At 34.4% G+C, this 21,401-nt stretch overlaps 1 protein-coding gene across 1 annotated transcript in view; it reads left to right on the top strand.

Moving 5' to 3' along the window:
• The window catches only part of LOC128203339 (neprilysin-1-like), a 54,480-nt gene that overhangs the window by 19,921 nt on the left and 13,158 nt on the right, over positions 1 to 21,401 (top strand). Inside the window, exons 2-8 of the mRNA XM_052904720.1 lie at positions 12,343 to 12,448; positions 15,551 to 15,696; positions 16,216 to 16,323; positions 18,797 to 18,879; positions 19,943 to 20,021; positions 20,348 to 20,431; positions 21,119 to 21,324. Coding sequence (XP_052760680.1) covers positions 12,390 to 12,448; positions 15,551 to 15,696; positions 16,216 to 16,323; positions 18,797 to 18,879; positions 19,943 to 20,021; positions 20,348 to 20,431; positions 21,119 to 21,324 — 765 coding nt within the window. The 5' untranslated portion in view covers positions 12,343 to 12,389. The remainder of the gene's footprint in view (positions 1 to 12,342; positions 12,449 to 15,550; positions 15,697 to 16,215; positions 16,324 to 18,796; positions 18,880 to 19,942; positions 20,022 to 20,347; positions 20,432 to 21,118; positions 21,325 to 21,401) is intronic.

The raw sequence follows: 21,401 nt of genomic DNA, 5'->3' as shown, positions 1-21,401 counted from the left end.
CGAAATGTTTATATGATGATAAAAATGAATCAAATTCGCTTTCGTTATCACCCCAAGTTTCCACTACGCCGAATATATCAAACTGTTGCATATAACGTTTAATCTCTTGATCATTGTAGTATTTGCGTAGACCAGCTACATTCCACGTGGCAATATCAAGTTTATAAACAAGGTCACATGTATTCACGCCTCGGCCGCTTCCCTAGTCGATCCTCGGAGTGTCTTCGGTTTCAGTCGGAGTGTCATCATCGTCCAATGGAATTTCATCCCGTTGAGCTCGTCTATTGTCGTCCCGCATCTCGCGATCACGTGCTCGTCTTTGGCGCCATTTGGTTCCCGGCTTACCGCGTGCTGGTCCAATTTCATAAATAGATTGATCTCGATCATTGTAACCGTAAATAGTGTCCTCGATTACCAACTTGTCATAGTTCATTGAGGCATAATTGCCTTGTTCACGCTCGGATATTAACCGTTTGCCTAATTCTCTGCGGATGGCTCTTGTCCTCTCTGTAAAATCCTCGTGAACGATATATGACGTGTTACGTAAAAAACGCTTTGCTTTATTCAGAATTTCATCTCTATCCTTGAACTTTGTAAATTTAACAATGATAGTGCATTTATCGGCACTAGCATTCGATTTCATACGATGTGCCCGCTCTATGTCAACATTTTCGAGATGTGGCAAATTTAAGTCATTTTTGATGAATGAGCGCACCTTATTTTCTGTTACATTCCATGGTTCATTGATTTTACCTTGTATACCATTGAATTTTAAGTTGTTGCGCTTCATTTGAGCTTCATAATTGTCTGTCTTGGATTGAGAAAATCAATCTCTTTCCATAGGGATGCATTTTCTGATTTTAATTGATCATTTTCGATTTTCAAGTCCGCAACTGTAGTATGAATGTCATCAATTTTGGTATTTAAAGACAATAAATCATCTCTGATGTCCTTATTAAAGTCTCTCAAGTAGGCTAATACCTCAGCATTACTATTGTCATTACTGACACTTACACTATCCTTCCGAGCACCCGCGCGCTGTGTTTTGGGCCTGGCACCCTGATCCTGATTCATGGGAGGTGAATTAGCAACCTGGGCAAAAGAAAGCTTCTGTTGTCGGGTGGTTCTCTTAGGGGTGGGGTTCTCCAACAATTGCTCTGATCCAGGGCCGGGATTTCGCTCCACATCGCCGCACGTCGTCACGAGTAAAGCTCACGCTAATATCACTATTCTAAGAGTTAACTTTGCATTGTCCACATTCACTTTTATTCCAAAAATCCGACATTTAAATTTCCCTGGCATAAAGAATGAACCGATTCTAACACGGTAGGTCATTAAATCCACTCCCATTGTCGAAATACTTAATATTTATCAAACATTTGCACAGGTAAAAAATACTGCCGCCATTTTACAAAGGACGCGCCCGTTTGACCCACTGAGCTTCAATCTCGTTTCATCCACAAAAATGACATTAGCCCATTCAGCTCTAGTCAACGGTAGATTCCGTCTCGCCCATGCTAGCCGTGCTGCTCTATGCCCCGCAGTAAGGACATGAACCTTCCGTGGTCGACGGGGGCGAATACCGACGGCCCGGAGCCGGTTGCGGACGGTCTGTGGGCAAATTGGCTGGTTGGCCGGTTGTGCGTGCCAACGGTCTACCGTGCCGTTGACGAAGCCGGAGTGAAGCGGTTGCGTAGGCTTGGTGGCGAGTTGTTACTCTGCATTTGGGACTCCGGTGTATGCCAGCAACACTTCCAGTTCTTCTAAATTTCTCCCATAGCTGACGTATACTCGAGTGTCGCCTATTAAACAGCCGCGCAACCTGAAATTCATTGATTATTATGCGTTTTGGGTTTAAACAGAACATTTTTGTTATTATTTCGCACATTTAATCGGTTAATTGATTTATTAATTTACAAAATTGCTTAATCCTGCCGAATCGAGGTACCTGCATCAATCATGCCGATGGCCCTTGCCCGTTCTTCAATGGTCATTCTAGCCAATGTTTTCTGTTTCTCGAGTTGAAAATTCAACATGTATTGCGTTAACATGAAAATTAGCGATAACTTCATAATCCTCGTGATTGTCGTGCCAATAAAACGGAAATTGCACCTACCGTCTCGCATGGCTAACCTCGACCGAAAGGTGTGATTTTATTTATAAAAATCGAAAGAGTTCAAGGCATAACGATGTAGTTTCAATTTTCAAGTCGATATATTGAGTAGTTTTCATATAAATGAATTTCATAAAGTGGACGTTTAGAAATTTTGTTCAGTGTATATAAAAGTATCCAACTGTTGTTGTTGTTGTTTTTCCTTTTTCTTTTTTCATTATTATTATTTTTTATTTTTGTTTTGGACTTATTGAACCTGGGGCTACCCATGGGGTTTGTACACCGGTGCTTACTAAATTTGGATTCAATTTGGGTGCTTGTATGTAGCAATGTAAAAAGGTGATTTCACGAAGCCCAGTGTAAATCAACCACAGGGGCCGCCCCAGGTTTATTGAGGCATGATATTATATGACAAGTTAATATTTAGTAGATCTTGTATCGCTGTGTGACCAGGCAAAGCAGGATGGAGAATGTAACCAGTCCCAGCATACGACTCCACCCTATGGTGTTACAATATGTGATAGGCTTGCCAAGGATTTATTTAGTAAAGAAATAAAATAGAAATTGGTTGATCCTCCAGGGTGAATTTAAAATATAAACTAAAACCGTTTCCGGATGGTAGTTAAATGCTGGCATAAACAAAGACTGTACTAATTCTTAGATAGAAAACGATCCTTTTCAGGGCCAGTGTTAAAATTGTATATAGTATTTTAAAATGTTATATACATTATTTACATAAAAAAAAAGATTCTCACCCGGGAGGAACGATAAATAGATAATATGCAACGGCTGGTGAATTATTAAAACAACATAGAAACAAAATCCCAAAGCCCTTTGGCATTGCTAATACCGTATCAATCCAGTAAAATAGTATGTTACAAAATGTTGAGCAATAATTAGCCAATGAAGTTGAATATTAATCTGGACACAGAAGCTGCGGAGTTCTTAGCCCTTTCAAGGTGTTAAAAACGCCTATTGTTTGGCTTTCGCAAAAGTATAACCTAAGCCGACAGTTATTGTATACTACAATTAACAGTTTGCCAGCTATTTATAATAGAGTGATAAATTGTCATGAAAAACAAAAAAAAATCCATATTGTAACTCATACTCAACCTTGTCTAACATAAAATTATACATAGACATTCATATTGCTAGAAAACGTGCAAAAATGGGAAAAGGATTTTTGCATAGGATACTTTTTCAGAGAAAAGGTGATGTAGGGTTGATTTCTTACTAGCTAAATCATTTCAGATGAAATACATTGCTACGTGTAAATATTGTTTTCAAAAATCGATCGATAGGTAAAAAGAGAGATATTGTCACATATTAAGTGCATGAACCCAATATCTGCTTGTTTACTTTATGCACCAATGTGAAAATACATGTGTAGGTGTATAAGGTTTTTTTTATAATTGACGAGTAAAAGAATAGTACTGTTCATACCGAAGCTGAACATAAAATCAAACTGAAAACTAATAATAGTTGATAATACAGCAAGTTCAGAAAACTGTTATTTATGTTTTATTTAGGAATACATTTTTCTCAAGCAACACAGCTATTTACTTTATTGAATATGCCTTCATAATTCTTGAAAATAAAATACCGCTTAAGCAGTTCTCTTATTATACCTGTCGATCTAAGGAAAAAAGTTAGTCTTGCTTACGTCATTCACAATACTTAGGTAATGTCTAAAACTAGAAAAGATAACATATATTATATAACTTGGCGGATTTTTATGAGTATTTTGTATTGTTTGTGAATGAAATAAATTCACTTAAATATTCTTGCATGAAGCAATGCAAATATTTATAGAAAATAACACCAGCATATACCATAACCTATCTAGTTATTTAATAATGGATTTGAGGGAGTTAGAAAAGGTTTATGTAGCTTTTTCAGAATTGAATATATGTAAGTGACGTGTGGTTTTGTACATTTGCGCCATATTGTACAACAATAGTTAATCGTAGATGAAATATTAGCATTATAGTATAGCTGTTTCATGCTACAGTTTCAAAGAACCCCGTCCATCGAAAAGTGCTATTTTATAATTCATTTTAAGGCATAGCTTATAAATGGATGATTCCAATTGAATAACCATCTCATTACACTGAGAACCGTATGACTAGTTACTTGCTCAAATGTCGTAGTGTTCATTCCCAACGACAAATAATTGACTATTTTCTAGATGTATTACAATGAAAACAAAATAATAACTACACACCGAGATTTAACATAATATCAACATAAATATAACCTAAATTCTTTAATTGTTTTTTTTAAAACAGGAAATAAACGCTTTATCTGGTAGCATCGACAAAAGAAATAGGGATTGAGAAAGTTTTAATTCAAAGTTTACATGACAACCAGACCTTCCAGAGTATTAATTCCTTCTAATGAATATTTTGGGCACAATTATTATCATGCACAGTTACATTTAATGCCAGTATATATTGACTCGTATATGTGTTATGTTATTTTATTAGAAAAAATAAATATAATAATATATTATTGATGTATATAATATTTTTGAAATACAGGGTCAGGTACTATTGCAAAAAAAATGAAAAAAATGAATACCTTGATGTCACCAGTACAAAGCAAAGGTAGTTAAAACTTGAAAAATTGATGTAAATACTGCTTTTAACATTTATTTAAACATCAAATAAATTAATCATTCGTCTAGAACTATAAGTTTAAAAAAATAGATTTCGCAAATATTTCGAATGCAAGCGTGTCTGAAAATCAGAAACGAGGCATTGATTTGTCTTGGACTCCCTTGGGTATCATTTTATTAAATTAAATTGGAAATGTTATTATGGCATTTGCGTGATGTCTAATTGTTCTGAGTTTGAAAGTAAATATATTATATTATAACTTTAATACGTGCCACAAAAGCGTTTGTGTTTAAGTTGTTATAAGTAAAGCAACACTTTGCGTATTACGTCAGCCGACCATTATTCGTCGTCTACAATATCATTGTTGTCTTCGTTATATTAACTATTGGGCTAAACGTAACAGGAATGTTATTTGGGATTATTCTAAAAGTAAAGTGATATTCTGGACAACAACTGTCGCTGTTGAAACCCAGGAACAGTCGATATCCAGGCGCGGCTTTTCAATTTCCCTCCATGCGTCACGAAGATTGTACAACAGGTTAACCTGAAAACTGACCTTTAAGTAAATTCATTCAGGTCTTGTTAATTCTTTACTTTGAACATTGCCGCTTGGAGCTTTTCTTAAAGTTTCATTTTTGAATCTTTAAATATGTTTGTTCCTTAAGTCGTACACCCAATAAAGACAAATTCCTTTGTTGGCCCTAAACTAAATTCCTTCAAGTCATGTTGCATATTGTTTAAAAAATTGCCGCCAGGGGTTGAAGTTGTTCAACAGCACGCACTGGTATTTTGACGTTTTTGAACATTAACGTTCACGTCATTTATTACACAAATAAATAATTTCTCACTACCAAGTTTATAAGTTAATTTTAAAACTATTATGTAATTGATTTGCAAGTCAAACATCATAACCGCGTACACAATTGATGCTCAAACAACAGTGATGACTCTTAACTCCGCATAGACTGTAGAAAGTTATCTTTGTTTTATGTTTTCATTTTAAGTGAAATATTGTCTTCCGACATAGCATATATGACGTAATTTATGACGTGGTATACACACACTGTATAAGAGGCATACCAGATAAGACTCATGCTGTATACAAAAACATAAAAATGAGTGGTTATTGTTACAAAGTCAGTGAAATGGAAAATTAAGCATTCAATAAGCAACTTAGATTTAACTTAAATTTAAGATTAGAATCTTAGTGTTCTGATTGGCCAGTATATTTAGCTGACCAATAGGCTAAATGGAAACATTGAGGCATGTCTAAGGATAAGGTTAAGATCTATACTGAATACTGGCCCGATTCAAAATGTTTTCGCTGTCGTTCTTTGTATTGTTTGTGTAGGGATTTCATGCACATGACCACTTAATTTTAATTAAAAACATTATGGCCCACTCAATTTATTATGTATCCCAGCATATTTCAGAGAGATAACACGATTGATACCATAATGGAACATCCATAAATTATCAGGATTAACGAATTGTATAACGTCTTTATCATGTCTTAATATCCCACAAGCACATCCTTGAAAACAGATGAACAACATTCATAATACATAGAAATATGATTTAATGTATGAATCAAGTCACAGCAACAGTTCTGACTCCTCCAAGGTACGAACTCATTCACAGAACAGGAGAAAAAACAAACACAGTCTAAACTTGATATCTTGAACTTGTTTTCGACTGTGATGGGCTCGGTCACACATCTTTTGTATTTCCCTAGTTCCTAACGACTTCGACAAAGCGATGTTTAACTGTAAATGGAGAGACGGGCACATGGTGAGCCTTAATTCTTCGAGCCCTTCACACGCATTGAAAAAAGCTTGATTTAACATTTGCAATGATTTTGAACGCTCGTTTCCTCAATTGACTTTCTACTTTTAGGGCACGACTTTGTATTGATAAATACACACATAAACATCTAAAAAGATATGTCTCTTTCTGCCGAGTCATGGCTCATCAATAGTCCTGTCAATTACCAAAACCGATATTAGACATACTACTACATTGTCTCAAGTCCCGGTAGACATGAGATTTATGAGCAAATCGTAACCTCTAGTGACGTACGTTACATCTCAGATTTTGTAAATGCTTTCATTCACGCCGATCAGCATTGACATCAACACGACAGACATTGTGTTTTTAGACTTACTGGCTACGGTAAATTTAATAACTCTATGCCAAAACTGGTTATTTTGGCTTAGAGTTTTTTTAAAGTGTGGCATTTTATATCTGAGCCTTACGGTCATTTTCTTTACGAGTGCAGCAGTTGCAGGATATCTTTTCAAATATACACCTAGTTCTGGTCTAGGCCTCTTGTTTGGCGCTTCAAGTTTTGTTTAAAGATAAAGCAGGCGTTAAAGTGATTGAAGTTCCTAAAATATATAGGCGAGGGAGCAGTCACTGTATCATTTGAAGTTATACATTGAATGCGAATGCATCCCTCTCCTTCATAATCCGCTAGTGGTATAAGGAATAAGTAATTAAAATTCTGGATTTTAGATTTACCTCCTACCACTGCTCTTTTCAAAAAACGCAAGGACATTCAACAGCACACAAGTGAGTTAGATGGAGCATCACACATAATCTGCACAAATACAACTTGTATGCCTTTTAAGTTTTATTCTTAGCAAGACATGTGTTCCCCTACATAGGTAAAAGCGTTTTGTGAGCTAAGCAATTGAACGAAAGAATGTTTAATCAGATTTTGGTTGTTAAAACGCAAAAGTTAAACAAGATAAGTAAGGTTTTCATTGGCCAAAATTTTAAATTGTCCAATCATAAAAGTCTGGTGGTTTGTATTTGCGTTTTTATAACCTGGAAGTGGATTTACGTCACTATTTGTAATCTTTTTTTCGATATATATATACTAATATCATTTATTATTATTAGCTGAATTTTATTTTATCACCAAAAAACGATAATACAATGTTGATTGGATGGAATAGATAGTTTGACACAAAAGCTACAGTATATTGTCATTTTTTTTTGTAAAAATGCAAACGGAATTTTTGTACAATTCAAATATTTGTACAATTTTCACCAAATCATGATGCAAAGAATGCATGATTTATTGCAAAAGAGTGTTCCTCAAATCTTAATAAAGTGATAAACTCTGGAATCGTTTTGATCTTTTACCTACCCCACCTACTTTGTATTGTGAAAAGCACTAAGATAGCCAGATTTTAACGCAATCAGGTCACTTTCTAGTGAAATATACGTTAATGGTTCTTTTATGATAACGGACCAAGAATTGAATGATAACTTTACCACAAGCATCGCATCAAGCTTGCAGATATAAACATTTTAACAGTTAATATTCAGAATTTGATGTTGGGCTATACTTATAAAACGGATACTTACTGATAACTTACAAACACGTTTAACAACTTGATATAGCAATATTGACATGATTAAGCCATACAATTGCGTTGAAGGTGCAGCGATTGTGTGCAGAAGCCAGTTTTATTTGGCAATAAATCACTACTGTAAAATTTGTCCTGGACTGTTTAATTACAGCATGAAGAACCTTCCGGCCCATTGATAACTCGGGAAATTAGCTGATCGCTGCTACTGACGGCTTTATTGTCTGATTTGCGACCCTTATTAAACCCGGGGAGCCATACGTTGACATAAGCTCCAACAAAAAAAAAACAAGACCAACGCATCACTTGTTTTGGCAGGACATTAACTATTCGTTTAAATGTTGAAATAATACAATACGAAAGTTTATATCATCTCTTTTGATTTTTCTTTAACTCAACAACATTATTCACTTCTTACGATTATTGTTCCTTGTTTGAGACTCTCTCCTTTCTTATCGTCTACATTTCAACTAATAGAACGACAACGAGTAAAATGGGAGAAACCGTTCTGTACCGTGCGAATAAGTTACACATGCATTCACTTATATCTCACCTCCTACATGAATGACGCTATCCGATTGGCCTAGAGCGGTCACGTGCACGACGTGTATAATCAATACCCCCCCCCGTAATTTCCAGTATGTTTCATACCACCCCAGTAACTTTCATACTTCGCAAAAGTCATAACAAAATGGCGGCCGAAAAATTTGTAACTTCTCTCTCGGCTTATCTTTTTACTGGAGGGGAGCTAACTCATGCACGTTATTGAATATCCATTTTATTCAAGCAATTTGTTGTGTGTAACCGACTGTTTACATGAGTCAATGGTTACAATATGGCGACGAAAAACGGTTTACAAGCACAACAAGTGACGAATCTCTCAAAAAAGGTTAAAATTAAATTCAGAAGAGACGCTTCGATGCAACAAGTAATCTGCAAATGTGCTGAGGAGTTACCTTCAAGAAATTGTTAAAAAATAAGTGTTAAAAACAGTTAACTGTTGTTGTTTTTCTTATTATTACATTTATTGACTGTGATACATCTTTTTTGTACAGTTATAATTTAATGTAACCTTACTGAGAAAATATATATGCTGTCAAACAATGTTATTACTATATTAACATTGTTATTGTATTTATTCCAAATAAACTTGATTACATAAACTTTTTGTATTTCTTAAAATATAATTTTGAGACAATATTTAAGCGTCACTGAATATTTTCATAACAAATACATTATATCTTAATATAATCTTATTATTAAAGGTTCTCGGTGAGATATATTCGTTACACTGTTAGTAGCTGGGGGGGGGGTATGTGATATTAATACCGCACGCTATGTATTGAACGTTGTCCTTGACAACACAGTACAAAACAATAACATCATCCGCAAAAAGCGGTAATTTATAATCTCAATAATTCGTGTTATGGACAAATATTTAACCACTTTAGTTCGATATCCATGCATCTTAATAGTTACGAACGTACAGTTAAAACACTGACTTCACAGACAACCCAAGATTTGATAATGGCAGAGCTCCGATTTGTCAAGCTGCTTGTCATATTAATCATATTGTATGATTTATGAACAGCATATTCACAAATATATTATAAATATAACCTCAAATATAATTAGCATAAAAAAGTACTGTGATAACATTGCTTGCAATTTTATTCTAAAGACACTAGGATGAATCTCAGTCATAAAAATACCTTCTTCATATGGTAGGCATATTCAAAGTTACAGTTAATGCAATTTTGGCTCCTGTCCATATTTTTCACTACCATATACTCTAAATATCTGGATACGAGTACCTTTAGTTGTAATTGTATGTTCTCTACAATACATGTCTTTTGATAAATATTGGGAATAACGTAGTTCATGCTTAGAACAAATATACCGGTGTTCTGGTTGCCCTAAATCATACTTATCTTAGCAATGATCGGTAAAAAGACATCATTTGTAATTGGAATCAAATAACACCACATGCATGGTATTACGGCATAGAAACCATGTGTCCTTAAGAAGGAGACAACCAAATATACGCACACAGGCCATAACATTTACATCAAATACCCACATCCATCAGTTATTGAAAACACGTCCATCATATTAGAGACATATGCATCTTCAAAGGGACTCGCTCATATTTTCTTTTCGGTTATGCATCTTAAAAGACTTATAATATAACTGATTTACTTTTTGATACCGAAATTGCAGAAGAAATAGCTTCAATGTAAAAAATATTTTGGTTTTTGTGGGGAGCGAGTGGGGAACAGTCAAAGAAAAAATAGAAAACTGGCAGCAAAACTTCATGGACAGTATTTTAGCATATGTAAACATTTGCTCAGCCGTCGCTATTTCAGTTTTAATACTTCTAATGATTTGCCAAACTTAAATATTGATATTTACAGCAGTTTTGTGAGTGTCGTGTAGAACCTTTAAAAAGTCGCCCCGCACTTACATTTAATGTTGTCATAATTTCCAGTTTTACAGAGACTGAGAACGGTAGTCTTTAGTTTACATAATCTTAGACCCAGTACCATTAAACCGGGTTTATGTTTTAACTTTTTGCTACTGAGCTTTTTTCTGTAGCTTTTCGCATAAATATTGATTTTGTCATACAAAAAAGTGTATTTTACAAAATCTATGAGCGAGTTCCTTAAATGCAAAGTCAGTACCTCAAAGTTTATTATGATTTGCGATGGTTATAATGACATCGAGTTGTCACAAAACCAACGATTCTGTCTGTAGATAGATTTAACATCTGGTAAATCTCAAACACTCGAAAAATACTCGAAAAAGTATTCTTAATAATTTTAATTTAAATCGAACGGATTTTACCGAATGCTGGAAAGACTATCAATTATGCAAAATATGCAGAAATCTTGTTTTGATTCTACCAGAATCGTGCTCTGGGAAGATATTCATCGCGCATTGTGTGACTGGGGAAGTTATAGCATTGCCATTTCGGTCGGTTTATTGCACAATATCTTCCCATATTGGAGACAAGAAACGTCTTAATAAAACAAGACAAGAATAAAACTAGCAGCCGACCCACAAATGGCAAAACTTCTTGGAACGTACACGTTCTAGAAAAATAAACAATAAGGAAATAGTGTAGAAATGGGAAAAGGAATTTTGCATAGGATACTTTTTAAGGCAAAAGGTAGTGTGAAGATTTGCTTTTATTTCACGTTTTCTTAGATGAGTTTCAACCTAGTTACATTAATTTGTTTGATATATTTAGACATATGCTGTTACCGATTAAGTATAAAGACAGATATTGTAACCTTACTGCGAGAAATCAAAAAGTGCTTCTATTTTTATGAAGTCGATATATCGGTATAAGTAATTGGGTTTAACTGTTGACTTGTTAGAGAGTACTAAAGTTTAACATTTATAAAATATTGAGAAGCTTTGTTTGAAAGTGTAACATATTTTAGTTAACTGTTAGTAAGTTAAAGAGGACGTGCTTATTCAACAGTGTGGTAATTTATTTTCTGGTTTCTTCGGGATCATCGAATATTTCTTCACAATTCCTGAAAATTGATAGTGTAACTTATCGTTACTCTCAATGAATGGTTTTAATTAAATCTAGACTGGTGTTTTCCTACTTCAAATGTAATCTGGTGCAACAAGGATATATTTTCACGGATGTATTAGATGAACAAAACCGTATATAAAAAAAATAACACAAAGTTTTTTTATTACAGTTTTGTGATTTAGTTCCACGATGTGTTTAAAACAGATCAAAAGGCATTAATCTCTGATAATTTCTTTTTTACAGACCAATTCAGAACTGATTATAGCATATTTGTTTTCCATTATTTCGCCTTACCATACCAGGAAAGCTTACTAGAAAAGCCACAAAGCATTTGTTACAATAGTTACGAATTACAATGTTTGCAAAGCGCAACTAGAAATTGTCTAATCAAGGCAATCACATGTTTAAGACACGTTTCCCTCTTACATAATTTCAATAGCTTGTTTTGCCGCAAAATATTAAGCAATAGACAAAACATTTTCTTTTTAATTATCAGTATATCAAGATTAGTAAACTTTTACCTGGTTGACACGAACAACGGAGGTTTAAATTAAGGATCAACCAAATTTTTTAGCGGAATGCCGTCTACAGTCGCTTGTATTGTTTGCTAATAAAGGTATCAATATTTTATATATTGATTGGATAAATCTAAACGTCAACCAAACCGTTTCACTACTCATATTTCAGAGTTAAAGCCGCTGCAAGGTGGCGATGAGGACGCAGATGAGACCAAAATGAACGGTAACGGAAAACACTACATGCTGGCGGATGGCGAAACGGTTATCACATTCGAGTAAGTAAATGACGATGTTTTTGTTAAAAACGGTAACCGAAACTGACGTCATGTTGTCTATTGGCAAAACGGCTTTCACATTCGAGTACGTGCATGGTCATGTTCTCGTTCCAAGATAGTGAATCCAAATCGCTTATCCCCTTGTCGAACAGAGATCTCTGCCACAACGTACGGTTTTGTATCACAAATTTAGGCAAAATCATATGACATATTTAACTTCTTGAATGACATTACGTGATATTGATCACCATACCGTGATATGCGTGAAGCCATCATTTGATGAACGGCAAGGGAAGTAACCGCTGTGTACATTTTGGGTAAACCCAAACAGTTTTAAATGCTTTTGAAGTCCGTGTTTGATCCTATAACGTTGTGTCTCTCTAGTATACGGTATTTTAAACCTTAAGCATATTGTGCCTTAAATAAGTTCAACGCTAAAGTCTTGTCGAATTATGTCCTTTGAAAGACTAAGAAAAATGGGCAGAGTCGGCTTCAGCTTACTGTGCTCTTGACTGCATTCAACTGTGAGAGGTTGTCCGTAGGTATATGACTGGCTAGTTTGCATGTTAGAACGTTTTGATTGGTTAATAGTAAATTTTTAATAACTATTAACCAATCAACGCATTTTTGACTGACTTTAAACTTACCAAAGAATTAACTAGTTTTTTTTTATAATTGGCTGCGGTTGTTTACGGTATCCCTGTACAATTATGCAAATTGCCGATGCTTGGTGACCCCATACTATTTTGATATCATTTAAAATGGTTTTAAGAGTAGGAAAAGAAAGTGTAAAACATTTCCCGAAAACAATATTGGAAACACGTTTATTTGGCATTGGCAGTTTACAGTTATATAAATAAGAAACAGAAATTCAAAATAAGTTTATCAATAATGTTAAAGGACTGTTATTATCAGCATCGAATACTCTTTAAAATAATACCAAACTTAATCAGGCACCAACATAATATAACAGTAATGCCAATGTTGGGGTGAAATTGCAAACTTATTTATACGCCGGACACTGTAATATGTTGCAACATACAATGAAATTTTGTTTAAAACTAGGCCACATTCTCACAGAATGGTATATCGTTTAATTGCTGATATATGAGATACATATTAACCCCCATTTTTTCCTATTAAAATGTCATAAATTTTAATGAATAGCTGTGCAAACGTTTTGAGAAACATATCAAATTTGAAAATAATTTTACCCTAGGACCTAAAAAACAAAGAAATTGTTGGAAATTTTAATCAAATAATAGTTGTAAAAGTAGATTACATTCTAACACTCTCAATTTTTACTGTTCCGGGAGAAAAGGCGTCTTAAGAATCTGATAACAAGGTTTATTTGAAGCTTTTAATATTTTTATTGTTGTTAAAGCTGCACTCTCATAGATACTAGTATACCGTTTTTACAACTTTTTTATTTTTTGTCTTTGAAAGAGCAAATTTTTGCGTAAATATCTTCAAACCAATGATAAAAGATTGATGACAAAAGATCAGATCGCAAATATTCATATTGCCGTTCGAAAATTAATGTTTTATGGTTTAAACCGTTAAAAACGGTTTAAGAAAAATGAATAAAACATTAATTTTTGAACTTAAATACAAAAATCTACGATCTAATTTTTTGTCAGCAGTTTTATATAACTGGTTTCCATGCATTTTCGCAAAAAGTGGCTCGTTCCGATACAAAAATTAAAAAAGTTGTCATAACGTTCAATCTGTGAGAGTGCAGCTTGAATGTAGATTAAAATAATCAACTAGCATTATATTGGCATTTCTGTAAGATTTAAACCTTGATTACACTTGTTCTGTCTGTGTGTTTTTCTCTACCACAACTGGGACCGAAATTAGGCCGCATTCACAACTAAGAATATAATGTTTTGTTTTATTTTTTTGTTAATCACAAAGCTAAAAAATATGATAAAGTATAAACTTAATAGCTACCATATATTAAGTTAACATATGATAGGCTATCAAAAGTGCTACAATACCCATATCTGGTATTCTTTTGTTTTAAGTTATAGTATACGAACAATTATGCCTTAATGTAGAAACTAACCGAAAAGGATGTTTGGTATTTGTTAAAAATACAAAAGTAAATCTACACTGACAACATGCATCTTGAATGTAATGGCAATATGCTTCGGAGGAATGTGAATGTTGCACCTACCATTTCTGGCTTCAAGTCTGCTATTTCTCATTCTTGATGTACACTTATCGTATTTTGTTCGTACAAAGAATCACTCTTTCAAGATATTATAACCCTTTATGTATGTTTAAAATTGTAAAACAATATAATTATATGCTTTCCAATGATTTTTAGAGATTTATCACTGAAATAAAAATGATATCTCAGTGTTTCAAACGCATATAATTTGGCGCGTTTTTTTTAAAAGACTACAAATACAATAATTCTCTATTTTTTATAATGCCCTTTGTGATAAACTTTCAGAACCTCATACGTTTTATTCCCTGTTGGCACTACATGTGATATTTACTTAGAGTGTGGTCGTTGTGTTGTTACCAAAGGCCAGAGAAGGCTTAACGTTAAACTTCTTACCGATTATAAGCTATATCATGCCAGATCGTCGAGCATCACCAACATTGCTGCTTGCACAAGAGGCAAATCATATAGTTTCTTCGCCGTATCTCTGAAGACGTCCGGTCTTAAAGGTGTATAGAATCGATGTAGCGTATTTTTTTTATAGAGTTTATGTTAAATATGTTTTTGACGTTCTTCAGACCAGATAGTCGCGCAAAGCGTCCATCGTATGTTTGCTGGGGACGGACGGCACTGGGGGCTTATCTCCTAGTTAATCAAATGTACCTCTGTAGGCTTCCGTTCTTCCTTGGTGTATGAATCGATGTAGGGGATTGTTATTCACATGTTTATATGTTTTGAAGCTCTTCAGACCCGACAGTCGGGTCACACAGTCATCTCCTGCTTGCTGCGCACGGACGCCATGGAACGCTACTCTCCTACGTTACCCGCTGTTATACTGTAATTTTCGATTTTGTCTTTGGGTAGAGAGCGATGTACCGTCCATAATTACATATGGTTTGTTTGTGTAGTATGTGTTTGACTATCTTCAGACCCGATGGTCGCGCCACCCGGTCATCATCTGCTTGCTGTGGACGGACGCCACTGGAAGTTGCATTGCTTCTCATCAGCTTCATCTCTGTGGGTGTGTCAATCGCTCTTGTTATTATCTTAGCTACGAGGCCTGCTCAGGAGACAAGTGAGTAAAACATTGGAATATTGTTGTCTAGGGGAATATTCAATACACAACTTTATATATACATATATATATACTTGAGTCAACATAAATGATTAAATTTACCAAATCATTTTATTTTCAGAAATATAAGTATGTTGGAAATTAAAGCATACACATGCACTCACTTAGTATCTGTAGATTGTTGAAAAGTACAAAAACAGCAAATTGGAAAAGGGTATTAAAAATCAGAAAATAAGAAAGCCTTGCTTACTATTAACTACGGGATAAAGTTGACCTTGCGTTTATTGGCACTAGAAATGTTTATAACAGCAGTCCCAGACAAGCTTCATTGTAACACAAACATTGCCATCATACGCAGTGCGATATTAATCGAAAACACATAACTGATTTGTGTCGCAACTGTTGTAAATGTCTGGGTCAGGTTGTTTTTATTTTTGGTAATGACAAAATAATCGAAAACCAAGGTAGTATGTGGAATAGAGAATGGCATAATGTTGTGTTGTTCTGTCTATTATTTAGTACGGGAAATCACCATAACTGAGACTGACATCTTAAGCAGCCATTACGACGGCACTGAGACAGGAAACGTGCAGAACTTGTGCCTTACTGAAGACTGCGTGAAAGCCGGTAATCTTTTTCTTTACCAGACTAGTACTCGTTCTTTACCTCGTCTGGTGTTGTTGTATTTTTCTCTCTCGAACATACGCGCCATCGGAATGTCCATGAACCAGTCGTCCGTGTTGTCGTGGAAACTGTTTGAGACATTCACATAAAACATGATCCACACATTAACACAAACAATGTGCGTATGTATAGCGTATAATATCCCATCACTCTGGCTTAGCTGGCTGTTTTATTTACTTGAGGTCTTGGGGCTCCAACAAACAATTTTCTTAGCCGTTGCTTTAAACAAATCTAAAAACATACTAGTAACACTAGTAAAAAAAATGCACCATTTTCGATATAGCACGAGCACATGACATACCTTTTCACAAATCAGTGTTACAAATTATGGCAACCGTTTGACAAAAGTCTTCGAACCTTTACCTGCTATATTATATATAAGATTTGGAAGCAAAACGTTAAACAGCCTTCGATGTATTTACCATTTTAAATAATCTATTTCAGATCTTAACGTTCCTCTTTGTTTAAAGATTTGTTTTATTAATGGGGACTTGCGTCTTGTTTTGACTAGATAGTTAAATATAGTGACAATTTAACGAACTCATTTCGGTTGCTGTAAGAATAAATTCAAAACTATCTTTGCAATTACATGCTACTCAATGCTGACAAAGCATTTTTTATTATCTAAAATGTTTTAAACAGTTCTCAAAGGAAACTTGTGGCGCCTCTCCCACAAAATTTAGAACATCAATTTAGTTTCTGACATTCCAATCATTATGTTTATTCAAAATCTTTGTATTACCATTTAATTCCTCTCTTTAAATTAAATAATTCCATGTTATGGTTAGATGAAAAGATCTAAAAAAAATATCTTGCGATACATTCTGATAAACATTTTGAATGATAAAAATGAAAAAAAATGAAAAACAATATTTTTTTGATAAATGGTCGACAAAATGTCTTAAATCGTTCAGGAAATCTTAGTTAAAGCAGTTGCCAATAAATGAATGCATTTCTGTTGAAAAGAAATCAGTTTCAATTTTGACTTTGCGTTGGAAAACATCAAACGAAACATTTTACTTGAAAATCTTTTAAGCATGTTTATGACGTATTCATGTGAGTTTGGTGCTTCCGAAAAATGTATGCCCTCCTAATGTTATGACAAAATATTCAATAATAACTAATAATTTATAAAAAAAAAACTTGGCTCAACGGTAAAAAAAGGATGCCAACGACTAAGACAATGCAAAGGGCAATTCTGTAGCTTTCACTTATTACAGATTCGTTCATTTAAGGGCTAGACACCAGATTGTCCAAAAATCGGCAAATACAGTATGTCCTCAAAACAAGCCAAGAATTGTCAATGCCATCTAGTAGGAGGCCGATAATACATACTTTTACATGGCAAAAATAATAAACGCAACGCTCATGTTGCTGTCTCATCTGTGTTTCCCCGTTAAAAAATGGTGCCTAATGGTTTCCCAGTTTAAATAATATCTGTTAAATACATCAACGATATTTTTAAACTTATTGGATTTATGTAGTGACCACCCGTGTAAATTTCGAATGCGCCAAATCTGCAAAAGATACATGTGTCTTAAGCGATTTTATACACTAGTAAGTAAGATTCAATACGTTTCACAACAATGTCCTTTGTAACAATTGACAATTTTCTTTTTCTCTTGCATTTGTATCATCTGGTGTCTAGTCCCTATACAAATATTTAAAGATACCCATTTGATCTCCAATAAAGAGCCATTAGTCGTATGCTAAAGTGAATTGGACATTAGTATTTTCGTCATCTATTTAGATCTGCCGTCTGTGCCCTCCAACAACTTACATGACGCTGGTGTTGTTATAAAACATACAAGTGGCCAAAATAGGAATAACTTTTTGGCAATAAATAATAGCACATGGTTGAACAATCATCGACATATGACAGGGTTGAGTAAGTGTCACATTGCATCATTTAAAGCGTACTGGTTTAGTGTTTGTTATTGGCGCCGCACTGTAGCGAGCGCCTCTTTTGAACAATAAATTGTTTTGTCCATGTAAGGAGCAGTTATTATGTAGTTGCTACTAGGTGATTTTTCTATACTGAGTCTTGTGAACAATGCGTTTTACTCCCGGAGGATCTGCTTAAATGTTCACAGATCGCCAAACAACATTTGCAGATGGTTTTAAAGCAGTTTATGCTGCGTCCTTGTGGACCTTACTTATGGCCCGTTGTTATTTGTTAAATTTAATGCTATATTAGTTATATTTTGTTCTAAAACTTCATACAAATTATTGAAATAATATTAGGTAGTTTTTGTCGTAGGTTTTGAGAGTGATGCCTACTTCTTAGCTACGTCCACTATTAAACAACACTCACCTTTTGTTATACTAGTATTGGACTATGTGGCTCTACCTTCTTCTACATTTTAATTCGTATTGCTCTGATCTACCAGAGTAACAATACCAATTATCATAATAGCTGCCCGTCTGATGGAATCCATGGATGCGACTGTAAATCCGTGTGACGACTTCTTTGAGTACGCCTGCGGATCGTGGAACAAGGTATATAATTATGTTTGATCGATAACGATATGCTTCATCAATTTATATACTATGTTGATGTCGCTTATTTTGGGCGCCATTTTATATGATAAGATACAGATGCAATACCCGTAATTGGGCCGAGTTGACCCGACACCCAATATTTTATATACCCTATTCTCTCAAACTCTACTTGACTATTCTGTATAAGACTTCTCTCTACTCCTTCAATTATACGGTGCACTGTACTGCATCCTTTTGTCATCTGTACGTGCCTCTATTGTACACCATACTACCTTCTACTATTATAACACAATACTTTCTAATATAAAACTATAAATCACATTTCTTTCTACTGCTATGCATTACATCACACTACACTACCATATTTTACTTTACGCCGCACTGCTTTCTTATACTTCTATTTTACACAACATCATTTTCTGCTTTCAAGCAATACAGGAAATTACTTTCAACTGTCTTAAACTACACTACGTTTTGCAGTTATACTGTTCACCACACTACATTCTACTATAAAACATTACATCACCCTGCTTTCTTTTATTATTCCTTGCTCAACATTACTTTCTACTATAAATAACACAACACTATTTTCCCGTAGTACACCTCATGAATTTCTAAATACCACATTTCTTTCTCATAACACTTCCTTCCTACTATACGACACTGCTTTCTGCTATTATTATCACCTTACACTCATTTATACCTTTTCTACTTTTCACCACACTACTTTCTATTATTATACTTAACACCAAACTAATTCATACTATTTCTTCGTTGCACTGCACTACTTAACACATACGTCTTACTTTACACTACTCTTCACTTGCTTACCTTACACCAGATGTTATGCACGTCACTAGGCTATAGTTAACTACTTTCACGTTACTATTTTCATCTACACTACACATAAAATAACCCTTCTCCTTTTTCTCCATTCCCGTTAGTGCAAATTTATTTCTTTGACGATAAGACATATAATGGTAGCGCTTTATAAATCCTTGTGCTTTATGAATCGTATCAATCGTAGCACTTGATGAACAGTAACTCTTTATTCATCTAGGTGAATGAGATACCAGAGGATAAAACCAGTCACGACACCTTCACCAAACTCCGCGATAACATACAGCTCCAAATCAAAGGTAACATGCTATTAAATTATATTGTTTAAGTAATGTGAATTCTTGAAAAAGTGAAAGCAATAAATAAATTCAATTCGAAAATATGTTAGAAACGTTAGTATAGTATATTGGCACTGTGTTGTTTGTGGAGTTTTGTGCTGTTGTTCCATGTTTCTTGTTTGTGATTTTTTGTTTTTGTGTTCTATGTCTTTGGCGTTTACCCTGTGCCATTAAACGGGTTTATGTTTAAACTTTTGGCTACTGAGCTTGTTCCGCTTTGTGAGACTTCCTATTTACGTGTAATAGTGTTGTGAAAAGTGTGAATACTTATTTCAGATTTATTTCAGATTTATTAGAACAACCGATTTCGAAAGAAGACAATGAGGGTACAATCAAGTCCAAGCGACTGTATGTTTCCTGTACAAATGAGAGTAAGTAGTAATTGCCATTTAAAAGATTCAAGATTCCTTCACATTTATTTACGAGTAACGTAAACATATAATGTTCCTCATTACATGATTTACTAGTATATGATTAACATTTTTGTTGATCACTAAACAACCAATGGTAAAAATGTTAAGTACATGAATGTTAATGGAAACAAAGGTAATAAAGTAACCTTATCATACAAAATAACACGTTGTTCTTTCACGTAAGTAAAGCGTAAACACAAGTAATGTGAAGTTGGACTTGTAATAATTACATCACACAAAAATATGCTCGTTATCGTTTATAGTTACAATACAGTATTAACAATTTTGAACGTATATAAAAAGTTTTATGTACATATTTGTATTTACATTATGATTTTATTACTTCGTGAATTTAAAATATCCCCGGGAGGTTATAGTACACTCTCTATCACCACTCCTATTCCATTACCAACAAATGTGGTCGTTAACGCACTTGTGGCATTAATCTACATCGTTGTTTAAAGGTAAGCGTTATTAAGACCATTTCGACCAAATGGCTCTACCATTAAGTGTAAAACACGAGCAAATTTTTATTTTTTTAATATTCTTATCCTAGCTCTAATCGATTAGCGTAACTTTGATATCAAGTAGAATATCGATTCAACCGAAAACAGTTCTTGTGTATATCAAATATGTCCATCCCAGCTTTAATTGATGAGCGTGACCTCAACCCGGCGCTTGATTTCCTGGATGAGCTGGGGGGTTGGCCCGTGGCGGAAGGGGAAGATTGGAGAGAGGACGAGTTTGATCTCATCGAGCTTCTCGCCAAACTGAGACTGTACAACAATAAGATACTGTTAGACCAGTGGGTTGGGTCTGATGATAAAAACTCTGAAAGATACATCATTCAGGTAGGAAAGACGGGTATAAGTATCATTTTCAGAACATAATAAGCATATTGATGGTTTCATCACTGATATATGGTTGA

This window comes from Mya arenaria, chromosome 9 (assembly GCF_026914265.1).
Source record: "Mya arenaria isolate MELC-2E11 chromosome 9, ASM2691426v1".
Taxonomy (NCBI): domain Eukaryota; kingdom Metazoa; phylum Mollusca; class Bivalvia; order Myida; family Myidae; genus Mya; species Mya arenaria.
This window is presented reverse-complemented; position numbering and strand designations above follow the sequence as displayed.